This window comes from Neodiprion virginianus, chromosome 3 (genome assembly GCF_021901495.1).
Source record: "Neodiprion virginianus isolate iyNeoVirg1 chromosome 3, iyNeoVirg1.1, whole genome shotgun sequence".
NCBI lineage: Eukaryota > Metazoa > Arthropoda > Insecta > Hymenoptera > Diprionidae > Neodiprion > Neodiprion virginianus.
In genome coordinates this window covers 11,183,663-11,199,206 of record NC_060879.1, presented here as the reverse complement: position 1 = coordinate 11,199,206, position 15,544 = coordinate 11,183,663, and the positions used below count along the sequence as shown (strand labels likewise).

The 15,544-nt window shown below is 45.6% G+C and overlaps 2 protein-coding genes across 2 annotated transcripts; both read left to right on the top strand.

The window, feature by feature from the left end:
* The first annotated feature begins 1,465 nt into the window (after window positions 1–1,465).
* Window positions 1,466–4,639, top strand: LOC124299540 (uncharacterized). The gene is made up of 2 exons (XM_046752803.1): window positions 1,466–2,073; window positions 2,176–4,639. Exons 1-2 carry the CDS (start codon window positions 1,466–1,468, stop codon window positions 4,637–4,639), a joined length of 3,072 nt encoding a protein of 1,023 aa, XP_046608759.1.
* Window positions 4,640–5,785: 1,146 nt separating this feature from the next.
* On the top strand, window positions 5,786–6,739 carry LOC124299539 (uncharacterized). The gene has a single exon (XM_046752802.1). The coding sequence runs from the start codon at window positions 5,786–5,788 to the stop codon at window positions 6,737–6,739; it is 954 nt and encodes a 317-aa protein (XP_046608758.1).
* Window positions 6,740–15,544: the final 8,805 nt, after the last annotated feature.

Genomic DNA, 15,544 nt, shown 5'->3' with positions numbered 1-15,544 from the left:
GTGAAACAATCTAATTTTGCCTTTCGAATAAACACGTATAAACTTAATTTTACAATAGTACAACAAATGCCTGTGCGAGTCAGAGATGCACTTGCATTAGCTGATTTCAATAAAGAAAGGGAAATAGTACAAGCTTTATCGATATTAGATGCTGGTTATGAAGCTAGACAAAGAGATGATCACAGAGATAGAAAAAGTATACTAGTAGTTCGAATCTAGTAAACACTTACTCAAATTTGAATCAGGGTAATCAAAGTTATAAGAGTGACGCGAACAAAATCCAAAACAACGCGGCTAATCCAAACGTACAAAGTATTCAGAGTCACGGTGGTGATAATCAATATTTACCAGTTGGACATTCAACTTTTTCTCGTCAAACTTATCATCAACCGTTAACAGCAAATTGGCAAAATAATCCACCAAATAATTATCCGCATTATAATCCAAATATGGTATTTCCAAACACTCAGTATCCTTCACCTGTAATTATAGATGCTCATAGGAATAGCTTGGGTAACAACAATATAAATAGAACAAATGCAAATCCAAGCAGGCAGCATTTAAACTAATGTGCAACGCGGTACAGCTAGGTCCAACATCGGGTTGCGCATTATGTTTTCAAGATATAGAACAAGACCTAATTCCAGATGGAAAGTCAAATTTCTTGTTGTTTCGGCAAGGTATCGAATAGTTAAATGTGTGTCTCGCGACACTCAAAATCGTCCTCGCACATGTACGCACACTCGCGTGCAATGTTTACTTGCCGTCTCTGCGTCAAATCTCGCCGCTTGCCCGTGTCGCGACTCAAAACCCATCAGCTGTATCTCATGTATTGTCTACTATCTCGAAATCATGTATGTGTATAATCTATGTGTTCTCTCGCTCTGTAAAATCTTCACTTTCTGTAACGTTCTCTTGCGATACGGTCTGTATCGCCGCATCAAAACCAATAAAAATTCTCGGTTACTATTAATCATCATCTCTCTCCGTCTCAACATCACTTTCGTTTCATTCACACTCGTTCTCGTCACTAATTCGCGGATCCCACGTCGATGATCCATATCCTTTTGCCATCTCTCTAAACATTTTTTGGTCCTTCGAGCCGGATCAGTCGCGAATCGAATCGGATCATTCGCAAATCGAGTCGAATCTTTCGAATCGTTGCGACTTACGGGAAAACGAATTAGCCAGTGAGTGAAACGGAACTATCGCATGGGCATCAAGTTGCGAAAGTTCACGTAATCAAAGTGAACAATATCGTTATCGGTGAAAACCATCATCAAAATCAGTCGCGTCCGTTAAATTCAAACGTGCGGTGTCCTCTGTAGTGACCGTGACTAAGATCTGAGCGTCAACAACACCGATCTCTCGGAGTGTGTATGGCGACGCCCTATTATCACTGTGTGCGTATCTCGTTCGTGAAAACTCTGTTCGTCGCGTGAGTTACACTTTCTCGTTTGTCAAAATGACGATCGACGAATACATTGAACGTCAAACCGATCTCTTCAGGCGCATCTGTCGCACTCTCGAAAACTTGCGCAAGCTCGGTGAAGCAAAAACAACCCTCGGGCAAGTGCAATCGCGATTAGATGCTTTAAATTCAAATTGGCTGAAGTTCCAAGACATGCACGAGACAGTCGATCAAATTAGAATCGCAGCAAAAGGTGATCAACTCGACGCTATCAAAAGACTTTCGTATTTCGCGAAAGACTATTACGGACAGTGCGAAGAGAAATATTTAAACGCGAAGGGAGAGATGCTCGATCTACTCGGAACTCTCAAGACTCTATCGGCACCGATCGTGCCAACAGCCGTAGCCCCCCAACTCACAACTGGAGGTGCCTCAAAACGGCTACCACGCATCGAATTGCCTACGTTCTCGGGCAATTACTCAGACTGGAAGTCTTTCCACGACCTCTTCACATCAATCGTTCGCGAAAATTCGCAACTCTCGGAAGTGGAAAAACTGCACTACCTAAAAACAAGTCTTACCGATGAACCGTTACAACTCATTAAAAACATCGCTCTTACCGCTGAAAACTTCCCTCGAGCCTGGGAAACTCTCGTCTCACGGTACGAAAACAAGAGACTTTTGACGGATTCTCATCTCGCGACACTTTTCGCGATTCCTCGTGTCACGAAATAGTCGTCATCAGAACTGAAGAGCTTGCACAGCAACACTTGCGAAGCTCCTGGCGCACTCGAACTTCTCGATAGTCCCGAGAAATTAGGGGATCACATCATCGTGCACATGACGATTCGCAAGCTCGACCCAGCATCTCTCGAAGAGTGGGAGAAAAGTGTTAGCGAGAAACTCGAGCCCCCCACGTTTGCGGAGCTCAAGGCGTTTCTCATGGGTCGCATCCACACCCTCGAAGCCGTGGAGCAAGCTCATGCTCATAATCAAATCGCGACGTCGAAACCGCACTCATCGCAAGGAAGGTCAAATCTTCAGACGACAAGGTCACATACAGCGCAATCAAAGGAACAGTCGTGTGCTTGTTGCAAAGGCAACCACTACATCGCGTTCTGTTCGACCTTTCGCGACAAATCTCTGGATCAAAGAAGGGAAGTGGTTTCTGCGAAAAAGCTTTGCTTCAATTGTCTCGGTCCACATCAGCAGAAGGACTGTCGATCCAACAAAACGTGTCGCGTGTGCAACGGTCGACATCATTCCTTGCTGCATCGAAACTCTTCTTCAATCTCGACAGCTGCCAACAGCGGCACATCTCAAGGACAGGCCGCAGTAGCGCAACCTGCAGTGCAGAACGCACTGATCTCGAACAGCGCCTCTCAGGTGAGCAACCACTCAGCTCAGCCTACAATGATCAAGCGCTCTCCAGTTCTTCTCGCCACAGTGCAATTGATCGCTTCGAATCCGGAGACTGCAGAAAGAATCATCGCTCGCGCTCTACTCGATCAAGGATCCGAAAGTTCATTCGTCACGGAGTCGCTAGCGCAACAATTGCGACTACGTCGGCATCAAGCAACGATACCGATCATTGGCGTCGGAGCTCATCAATCGGCAGTGACTCGCGTCATCGCGACATTGCAACTCCAATCTTGTGCTCAGACCTCGTTCTCGTGTCAGGTGGAGGCACTCGTGCTTTCACGACTCACATCGTATCTACCCTCATTTCGACTTCTCGTCGAAGACTGGCCTCATCTACGAGGACTCAACCTCGCGGATCCAAGCTTTGCACATCCCAGTCAAATCGACGTAATTCTCGGAGCTGACATCTACAGCAACATCATTGGTCAAGGAGTTCGAAGAGGAGCACCAGGAACACCAATCGCGCAAGAAACTCAATTCGGTTGGGTCCTCTCCGGCTGCGTTTCAGCGGAAGCAGCAAGCCCCTCGTATAGCGCAGTCCAAGGCTTCCAATGCTGCCTCGATCACGAACTGCTCGATCTCGTGCAGCAGTTTTGGAAGCAGGAAGAAGTGTCGAAACCTTTGGCGCCAACTTCCGAAGAAGAGCGTTGTGAGCAACACTTTCGCGAAACGGTTTCTCGAACTGCGTCCGGTCGTTACGTAGTTCGGCTGCCGCTCAAAGACAATTCGGTAGAGCTCGGCAACTCGCGGAATCCCGCGCATCAAATGCTCCTTCGTTTGGAGAAACGGTTCGGTAGCGACGCGAAACTCAAGGAGGCTTACTCGAGCTTCCTTCGTGAATATCGTGAACTCGGGCACATGCGTCGCGCTATCAATACACCTGAAGACAATTCCCGCGTGTTTTATCTTCCCCATCACGGTGTAGTTCGCGACAGCAGTTCAACAACAAAGTTGCGTGTCGTGTTTAACGGGTCTCAAAGAACCAACCTCGGAATCTCTCTGAATGACAATCTTCTCGTCGGTCCAAAAGTGCAAACCGACCTCGCGGACGTTCTCTTACGCTGGCGACAATATCCAGTCGCGTTCTCATCAGACATTGTCAAGATGTACCGACAAATTTTGGTCCACAATGATGACCAAGATTTTCAGCGAATCCTCTGGAGGGAAGAACCAGAGCTACCGATTGAAGAATATCAACTGACTACGGTAACGTATGGTCTTGCAAGCGCTCCGTATCTCGCGATCCGTGTTCTTCATCAACTCGTTCAGGACGAAGGTAAGCAGTATCCCTTTGCGAGCCACGTCATTCTCGAGAACACGTACGTCGACGACATCCTCTCAGGAGCAGAGGACGTTGATCAAGGTCGCGAGAAAATCAACGAACTCAATCAATTGCTCAAGGCGGGCGGCTTTGAACTTCAAAAGTGGACTTCAAGCCACCCAGAAACTCTCGTTGACATTTCTCGAAACCACCAAGAGATCGCGATGCATCTGAATCTCGATCAAAGTCTATTCTTTCGGGCTCTCGGTCTTGCGTGGAGACCAGACATCGACGCGTTTGCGTTCTCTCCGCAAATTCATCAAACTCGGGACAATTTTACGAAACGAAAAGTTCTCTCACAAACCGCGCAGCTCTTTGATCCTCTCGGATGGCTCTCGCCGATCACGATCAGAGCCAAAATCTTTATGCAGGAATTGTGGGCACTCGGTTTCGACTGGGACGAGCCGCTCTCAACTTCATTATTCTCGCGATGGATCGAGTTTCTACAAGATCTTCAGGGCATCTCAGCTATCACCATCCCATGATGGATCGGGTCAAGTTCAGCATCTCTCGGGATAGAGATCCACGGTTTCGCGGACGCCTCTCAAAGTGCATTAGGCGCAGTGATCTACGCGCGAACGTATATCAACACTCACGAAGTGCGCGTTTCACTAGTGTGCGCGAAAACTAAAGTAGCGCCGCTAAAGAAGGTGACAATTCCTCGTCTCGAACTCTGTGCTGCGAATCTTCTCGTCCGGTTGATGTGTCATGTGGAAAAGACTCTTAATTTCGAAAATACCCCGGTTTATCTGTGGACGGATTCCACAGTCCCGCTCGCGTGGATCAAAAGCCACCCATCGCGGTGGAAGGAATTCGTTCGTAATCGCGTAACGGAAATCCAAGAGTTCGCGCGCGCTCGTTGGTATCACATCTCGGGTTTTCAAAACCCCGCTGACCTTGCGTCTCGTGGTGCATCTCCGGAGCAACTTCAAAAATCAGAACTTTGGACCTTCGGACCATCCTGGCTCTCGAAGCCTTCTGTCAATTGGCCATCCTTATCTCCGCGACCGGAAGAAAACATTCATCTCGAGGAAAGAAAAGGGCTGTCGACGCACATCGCAACAGCTAAGCCGCTACAAATCTGGGATCTCGTCGATCGCTGCTCAAAACTATCGACTCTCCTCAAAGTCACATCATTCTGTAAACGCGCAGCAAATCGGTTCCTCGCGAAGACGACATCGAATCGCGTAAACACGTCTATCACTGTCGGACCGATCTCTACTCTCGAATTGAGCGACGCTCAACTGTTTTGGACCAAGGTGACCCAGCAGGCGTACTTTGCAGAAGAAATTCGCCAAATCGAGACAAGCTCAAGTCTCTCTCGAAGTCATCCACTATCGCGACTCACGCCGTTCATCGACTCGAACGGATTCCTCAGAGTCGGTGGTCGACTGAATCACTCATTGCTTTCATATGACGAAAAGCACCCGTTCATCTTGCCTCGCGAATCATCGTTCTCCACATTGATCATCGATCATCATCATCGGTTGACGCTCCACGGTGGTCCGCAACTCACTCTCGCTACAATCCGACAGCGGTACTGGATCCTGGGATGAAGAGCACCGATCCGCATGTTCATACATCGTTGCGTTCCTTGTGCGCGTCATCGCGCCACCCTCAGCAGCCAACAGATGGGCCAACTCCCTCAGTCTCGAGTCACGCAATCAAGGCCGTTTCTTCACTCTGGCGTTGACTACGCTGGTCCATTCTCGATTCGAGCCTCCCGCGGAAGAGGAGCGAAATCATGCAAGGGATATATCGTTATCTTCATCTGCTTCACGACCTCGGCTGTGCATCTCGAGCTAGTTTCGGACTACACGACGGAGGCATTCATCGCGGCGTACAAACGCTTCACATCTCGACGAGGAATTTGTGCCTCAATCGCAAGCGATTGTGGAACAAATCTCGTCGGCGCAGACTCAGAACTTCGCCGTCTTCTCGCTGCATCGTCAAAGGAGTTCGCAGAAATCGCAAACACCCTCGCATCACACGGAACCCAGTGGCGGTTCAATCCTCCCTCCGCGCCTCATTTCGGTGGAAAATGGGAAGCCGGAGTGAAATCAGTCAAATTTCACCTCAAACGAGTCATCGGAGAAGCTACTCAAACGTTCGAGCAATTCGCGACGTTCCTCACGCAAGTAAAAGCCACGCTTAATTCTCGACCTCTTTGCGCTATCTCGGACGATCCACGGGATCCAAGTGCCTTGACTCCAGGACACTTTCTCGTCGGCTCAGCATTGAACACAATTCCTGAGCCGTCACTCATCGAGGTGCCAGTTCAACGGCTATCGCATTGGCAACACTCGCGTCAAATGCTGGAGCATTTTTGGAAACGGTGGAGTACGGAGTATCTTCAGTCCTTCCAAAACCTCTCGAAATGGCAGACTCATCACGGGAACATCAAAATCGGATCCATCGTTCTCGTAAAAAACGAAAATCTACCTCCATCTGTGTGGCCCCTCGCAAAAGTGATCGAAGTGCATCCGGGAACCGACGGTCTCGTTCGCGTTGTGACCGTTAAAACGAAATCCTCTGTGTTAAAACGTCCAATCGTAAAATTGTGTGTGCTTCCAGTGTCCTCTTAAGACAATTATTGACTCTAAGAATAAATAACGCACGGCGGGCGGCATAATCTAATTTCGCGATCGTTACCGATAGCGAAGCGGGCGGTATGTTTCGGCAAGGTATCGAATAGTTAAATGTGTGTCTCGCGACACTCAAAATCGTCCTCGCACATGTACGCACACTCGCGTGCAATGTTTACTTGCCGTCTCTGCGTCAAATCTCGCCGCTTGCCCGTGTCGCGACTCAAAACCCATCAGCTGTATCTCATGTATTGTCTACTATCTCGAAATCATGTATGTGTATAATCTATGTGTTCTCTCGCTCTGTAAAATCTTCACTCTCTGTAACGTTCTCTTGCGATACGGTCTGTATCGCCGCATCAAAACCAATAAAAATTCTCGGTTACTATTAATCATCATCTCTCTCCGTCTCAACATCACTTTCGTTTCATTCACACTCGTTCTCGTCACTAATTCGCGGATCCCACGTCGATGATCCATATCCTTTTGCCATCTCTCTAAACACTTGTATATCCGAAAAATTATTTAGACTTGTAGAAAGTGTGAAAAAATTTGACATTTTACCGGTTAGTAATATCCTAGTTTTACCTGCAATTGGGAAGAAGGCAACTCCAATAATAGTCGAGGAAATAAAGCACTAAAAACGGCCCAACTGTCGATTTTTTGAGCAGTAAGACGGATTTTAATGCGGTTTTTTGCATTCGATTCGTAAGAGCGCCTACAAACTTTGTGAACTAAATTGATTAATTAATTTTTTGAAAATGCATCATGGCATTAATAATATGCATTCTGCAAGTGCACTTCCAAGAGACACTAAATAAAAAATTTGCAACTCGGTAAATATTAATGGAAATGAGTCCAGTTTTGCTACCCGGGGGTTTTTGGGGTCGCTGAACACGAATATCGCCACGGCAACCGTCTCCGAGGTACCTGGTGCCCAGGGTGGACAGTATCAACGTCTTCTCTTAGAGTTTTGGCGAAAATTGTGATCGAATTTGTCGAAACTCGTTGCTTGGCGGTTTTTGGGGTCACTGAATACGAATATCGATACGGCAACCGTCTCCGAGGTACGTGGTGCCCAGGGTGAACGTTTCAACGTCTTTTTCTGGAATTATCTTGAGTATTATCATTTTTACCTCAATTAAAGTATATTGTTCTTAATTATTTATTGAAATATTATAAGAATTGTGTAGATTGTGGTGACAAGAAGTATAGACTTTGTCTTCTGCAGTTAATTTTTTTTTTTGAATTTGGCGCCTTCAATAAAGTTGGCAGCACTGATATGACGTATAACGGGCCTTCAGGTTAGGTGTTCAGCGTCTGATGCCATAGCTTAGACAGTATGAATACAGTGCATGTATATTTTCTTCAGCTTGTGTTCGCTTATAATTGAATTGTTTATTGAAAAATCATCAACAGCTGAAACTGAATGCACAGAGGAAGAGACCGAAGAAGAGACCGATAACTGAGAGCAGAATACAGTTATAAGTTTTTGATATTTGTTTAAACAATAAAATATGTAAAAAGATTGAAAATATACTTACTTTATTACATTATTTTTCAAAACATTGTTTCACTTCACACCTTTCTTACCATATTTAAATAAATAATTAAGAATAACATACTGTAATTGAGGTAAAAATGGTAATGCTCAAGATAATTGCATAAAAGGACGTTGATACTGTGTGACGTTGCACCTAGAGTGCAAGTCACAACAAACCCCAAACCCGCGGGGAAGAGCCGAACGGGTGAGCCCTGTCCCGTCGGGAAAGACCCGAACATCACCGAAGCCCCCCGACGCTCGGCAGAGCCGAGCGCGAGAAGCAGTACGATCACGGCCGTAAACGCAGCAACATCGTCGACGCCAAGGATACGAGCGAAAGAGAGAGAGAGAGAGAGAGAAAGAAAGAGAGTGAAGCACAAATCACACACACCGATACAACCCCGCTACACGCACGCCGAAGACTCCAGGAGAGAGAACCGGAGAGGCCCAACTACACTCCCCCACACCTAGATACACACACACACACGTTGACGACACCAGGTTAGCCTGCACTTTACAGCCGATCTGCTCCTCCCCTCGCAATACCAATCCTTTCGACCTCACACTTCCCGTCACACGACATTCCCCGTCCCCTGGCAATATCAACCCTCCCTACCTCACATTACCCGGCACCTCACACTCCTCCCCCTCCCTGCGCGCGTATCTCTAAGTTAGTATTAAGCAACGCTAAGGGCTGAGGCGTGATCAGCCACCGCTTACGTCTACAACCCTTTTGTACCTTCCGTAGATTAAGTCGACTCATTTCCCCGATCGCAACACCTGTACACCCCCCGTCACAAATATACACATCAAGTTTTACCGATTATATCCGCCCCGTCTCTAATTGTCTTCCCCACCCATATTATTCGTGCGGACTCAAAACCCGTCACAAATTGGCGCCCAACGTAAATTACCCACATTTTTACCCCAAATCCAAACAATTAAGAGACAAAACACAGGAATAAACGCTAACAAAATACACATAGACTCACGAAACAAAACTACACAGTCACGAAAATTCAAATAACGACAGTTGAACACACACACTACCAAACACGATACACACAATGGCAGACCAAGGACACAGGGAACCGCAAGGCCTAGCGCGCGAACACATGGACATACACACACCCGAACGCAACCAAAACAACTCGACACAGAGCGGGCCGCGCGCGACACGAGATCAACAAACGCCGACCCAACCGCAGGAAATAAATAGACGAGGCACGATAAATTCACCAAACACAATAAATAGAATCGATGCAGCTATCATAGAGAATACACACAATTTACACAGTACACAAATTCAACACCAAGAAAGCCCAGAACCAACAAATCACACACAAACATACAATACAATCCCCACACCTACACACACGCAAACTAACACGGTAACAACCAATCAAACGAACCGACACTTCACAGGAACAGACACATTTTTAGCCACCAACACACGTAACACACGACTTATACAAAACCTAATAGACCTCGGAGCATCACCAAGCGACAGAAACGTATACGAAGATCCACACATATACAGCACACAGTCAATACATCCCACAAACACAAACCACACATCAAACCCAAACAGTACATACTGGAATCAGCCAGCAATGGCAATGAAAACAATACAAACATGGAACATAAAATACTCAGGAGACACAAACGAAGACATAGACGAATTTTTACAAAATCTCCGCGACTACCAAACGGGTTATGAAATACACGATACACAATTAATCAACAACCTCAGCCCAATACTCGAAGGTGACGCAAAAAACTGGTACAGATTAAATAGAGGCAAATGGCGAACACTGGAAGAATTCGAGAGAGATATTACACACGCATTTCAAGACATACAACATAGGGACAGACTAGAACAAAAAATCAGAAACTACGTACAAGGACCAACACAAAAAATCACACAATTCCTAATACAATTTAGAACACTACTATCACAACTAAAACCACCATACCACCCACGAACACAATTAGACCTGGCATACAGAAACATGAAAATAGAATACAAGGCATACATAAAACCATACGATTTCGCGAACTTCGACCAACTGGAAATGGCCGCAAAAGAATGGGAAGCAAATATCGAATGGGAAAACACTAGACAAACAATATTAAACAACTACACACAACCGCGAGAAACCTACACACACCAAACACACCACACACAATACATCCCATACAAGTACACACAAACACAACCCCGCCCAGCAATACTCCCAACACCAAATATACCACCGGCACTCACATACAACATACGACGAAACCAAACAAACCAAAACACGCAACAGACTCGATACCCCGCAATCACGTATAACTCACCACACTACACTCAGCAACAAACACAAACGAACCCAAACACAGGCACAACACCACGCAGATGCTTTAACTGCAACCAACCCGGACACTTCAGATGGCAATGCACACAAACACAGAACCAGGGAAACGAGTAAGGGTTGACCCAGCAAGGGTGGAGGGCAACCCCACAAACAACACAAACACACCCGAAACAGTAGCACCTACGACAGACAACAACATAACGGAAAGTAGATTCCACATCAGAATCGAAATACACGGTCACGAATTTAACGCACTAATAGACACAGGCGCAACACACTCATACCTAGGCGCAGAAGTAATACAAATACTACACAACACAGACACACAAATAAACAACACACCCGACAGAACAGCTACAATGGGAAACGGAACACAGGTGACGATAGAAGGAGCAGTAACACTCCCAATACGCCTCGGCAACATAACAAAAGAAATTAAGTTCGGATTAATATCAAACTTAGGCTCGCAATGTATCATTGGTAACAGCGACTTAATAAGATTTGGAATATTAATAAATTATGGAAAAAACACATGGTCACTGATAGACGACCCACAGACACACTACCACATGCAAACTAGACCACAAGAACTACCAACACCACTCAAAGAATACACACAAATACATCAAACACGAGAATCACGACACCAATCAACACAAACACACACAAAACAAGCAAAAGCAGCAGAAAAATTAGAAGCAACGAAACAACAAACAAAGCCGAAAACAACAGAAAGACATGAAAACACAAAAAAAAAAACAACCATAAAACAAAAACCACTAACACCAACACTACCCAACACAAAGACACCACCGGAAAACACCCCCCAAAAAGACAACCCACAGAACACACAAATCACAAATCAAAAAATCATACCCACAAACGCACAAACAACAGACGACACACAAACCGACAAAGAAACCGAACCACAGATATGCGCAGGAATACAAGAACTCACACAATCACAACACACACAACTACAGACGACAATACAGCAGAAAATCTCAACACTACCAGGCCAACTCGGGCTAACACACCTAATTAAACACAAAATAGACACACAAGGACACGCACCCATAAAACAAAGATACTATATGGTATCACCAAAAATTAGAGAAGCCATCCACACAGAAATACACAAAATGCTGAGAGAAGACGTGATAGAACCATCAGAAAGCGAATGGTCGAGCCCAATTGTCATGATAAGAAAACCAAATAACACATATCGCTTCTGTCTAGACTTTAGGAAGGTTAACTCAGTATCAAAAAAAGACGCATACCCACTACCATACATGACAGCAATATTAGACAAACTACGGACAGCACAGTACATATCAAAAATCGACTTAAGCCAAGCATACTTCCAAATACCACTCGACAAAGACAGCAAACACATAACAGCCTTTACAGTCCCGGGAATGGGCTTATTTCAATTTAAAAGAATGCCATACGGACTGACAGGCGCACCAGCGACATTCCAAAGACTACTAGACAGACTCATAGGCCCAGAATGCGAACCATATGCATTCGCATACCTAGACGACATCATAATAGTAACACAAACATTCGACGAACACTTACAAAGACTAGAGCAAATACTAAAAAGAATTACAGACGCAGGACTGACAATAAACCCAGAGAAGTGCGAGTTCGGATGCGCACAAGTAAAATATCTCGGATACATAGTAGACAGACACGGACTACACATAGACCCCGACAAAACACAACCCATAGAAAACTACCCAAGCCCAAAAACAATAAAACAATTACGGAGACTAATTGGCATGGCATCATGGTACAGACGCTTCATACCCAACTTCGCACACATTACAGAACCACTAACACGACTACTGAAAAAAGACCAGAAATGGCACTGGGGGGAAGAACAAGAAAACGCAATGAACACAATCAAACACGCACTCACATCACCACCCACACTCGCATGCCCAGACTACACACAAACATTCACACTACAAACAGACGCTAGCGGAACAGGGATAGGTGCCGTACTAACACAATCTCTCGATGACGAAGAGCATGTCATAGCCTACGCTAGCCGTGCGCTAAGCGAGGCAGAACGCAAATACTCAACAACTGAGAGAGAGTGTTTGGCGGTACTCTGGTCCATCAAAAAATTCAGACCCTACGTCGAAGGTTACCATTTTAAAGTCATTACAGATCACCACGCACTGAAGTGGCTTAGACAATTAAAAAACCCCACAGGCCGACTTGCACGATGGGCACTAGAACTATTAGAATACGACTTTGACATTACACACAGAAAAGGTACAATGCACGACGTGCCAGACGCACTTTCAAGACGACACGAAGACGAAGAACACATAGACACAATAGTAGACACGACAGACAAGTGGTACACATACAAAAAAACACAAGTACAAACACGCCCAGAGAAAAACGAGTCGTGGCGAATCAGAAACAATCAACTATACTTCCACCGCCCGAACCCCCTACACTCAAACCTCCTACCAGACACAAACCCATGGAAACTAGTCATACCCAAAGACAAAATAACACACATACTACACGAAAACCACGACGTAACACAAGCAGGACACTTAGGGATCGAAAAAACATACCAACGAGTAGCAAAAACATATTATTGGCCAGGGATGTACAGAGACACAGTAAACTACATAAAAAAATGTGACACATGCCAAAGAACAAAAACAATACAAGCGCGACCAGCAGGACTAATGGGCATGAGAATTATTGAAGAACCATGGACAGTAGTAGCTTCCGACATCATGGGCCCACTCCCACGATCAAAAAAGGGAAACCAATACATCATAGTGTTCGAAGACCTATACACTAAATGGGTGGAAATCATACCCACACGCAAAGCAAACGCCAAAACAGTAGAACAGACATTCCACTCACACGTAATATCACGATGGGGTACACCACGCATACTACTGACAGACAACGGCACACCATACATAAACAAACTCATACGTGAACTGACACAAAAATTCAACATAAGACACGCAACAATCCCCCCATACCACGCACAAGCCAACCCCGTAGAGCGAGTCAACAGAACCGCTAAAACAATGATCCAAGCCTACGTAAACAACGACCACACAGAATGGGACATACACTTACAAGACTTACAATTTGCAATCAATACATGTACACACACATCAACTAAACACACACCAGCCTTTTTAAACCTAGGAAGGGAATTAAATCCCACACAATGTCTAAGAAATCAGTTAGAGAACCACGACGAAGTAGAATTACAAGACACAGACAGATGGACAGACCACTTAAGACGACTACAAATACTTAGAGACGAAGTACAGAGGCACTTGATAGAAGCAAACGAAAAACAAGCACACTACTACAACCTACGAAGACGAGACATTCAATTCAAGGAAGGAGACAGGGTACTAAAAAAGAATCACACACTCTCATCCGGACCAGAACGAACGACAGCTAAGTTGAATAAAAAATTCATAGGCCCATACATAATCACTAGAAAAATCTCACCCACAATATACGAATTAACAACAGAGAGCGGTAGAAATATAGGAAAATGTCATATAGAAGACCTAAAATTATATACATAATCAAATAACACACCCCGAAAATAAACTAACATGTGTATTCACTCCACAGAAACACAACATGGAAAATAAACAACCAAGAATACCGGCCCTAATGACACTACGACTGACGAGACCGACGACAATAACAACAAACACAGAGAGAACACCACTACTACAAACACCAGGACAGGCCCCACACTCACACAGATACGGACGCGACGGCACACACCAGACAGAGACCCGACGAACTCTACTACCAACACCCACTACACACACACAGGTAACAAAGACCGCCACGACAGTAACACACACAACAACCATTGCACCCACAACCGCACAGAGACACTCACAAACACACACAACGATGACCACACACACAATTACACCCTCCGGACCAAGGCAATGCCCGAAGTGCAACGGGCTGGTCCGGGGCACCAAATACACAGAACACATACAAACATGCACACAAACTAACACAGACACACCACACCCACCACAAACTATCACACACCCACCAACAGTTATCCACACCACACGAACCACGGCCACACACACGACTACACACCCACCCACCAAGAAACAAACACCCCATACAACCACACGCCCCACACCCACACCAACACCACGGTACACACCACCCCCCACACCGACCCCCCAATGGACACACACCAGATTCGCGAGACCACCACAGAAGACAGAGGACAGGATCTTACAGACATTCGCTAACATGGACAGACACACAGAATCGACACAGACAAAACAAACATGCAAACAATACACAGGACCACCCCCCGAGATAATAGCCATAATCGCAAGTTTAGTACCAGCAAGCACCCTACACGACGAATTACGAGCACATAAAGAAAGATACTTGACTAGACGCGCACACGAACGCACAGACACTGACGAAACAGAAGCCAGCACCTCAACACACCAACCACACACCACACATCAAACAGCACCACACAAAACACAACCCCACAACACACCAGACACCGACAGCGACACAGATTCCACCACCTCCACCGCAGAGACAGTCATACACATCGAAACCACACACACAGGCACACTACAAACACAAACGACGGACAACGACACAGACAGTAACACCGACACCACCTCACTCACGGACACAGTCGAACATACACAAACACCCCAACCAGCCACACACACCACACGGGACTCAAAACGATACAAAAAACGAAAATCAATACGGAAACAGAAAAAAGAACAAAACAGGAAACACTAGACAAACTGACAACACCAAACGGACGGACGAACAACGACGCACACACAACACGGGACGCAATACGATACAAAAAAAAAAAAAAAA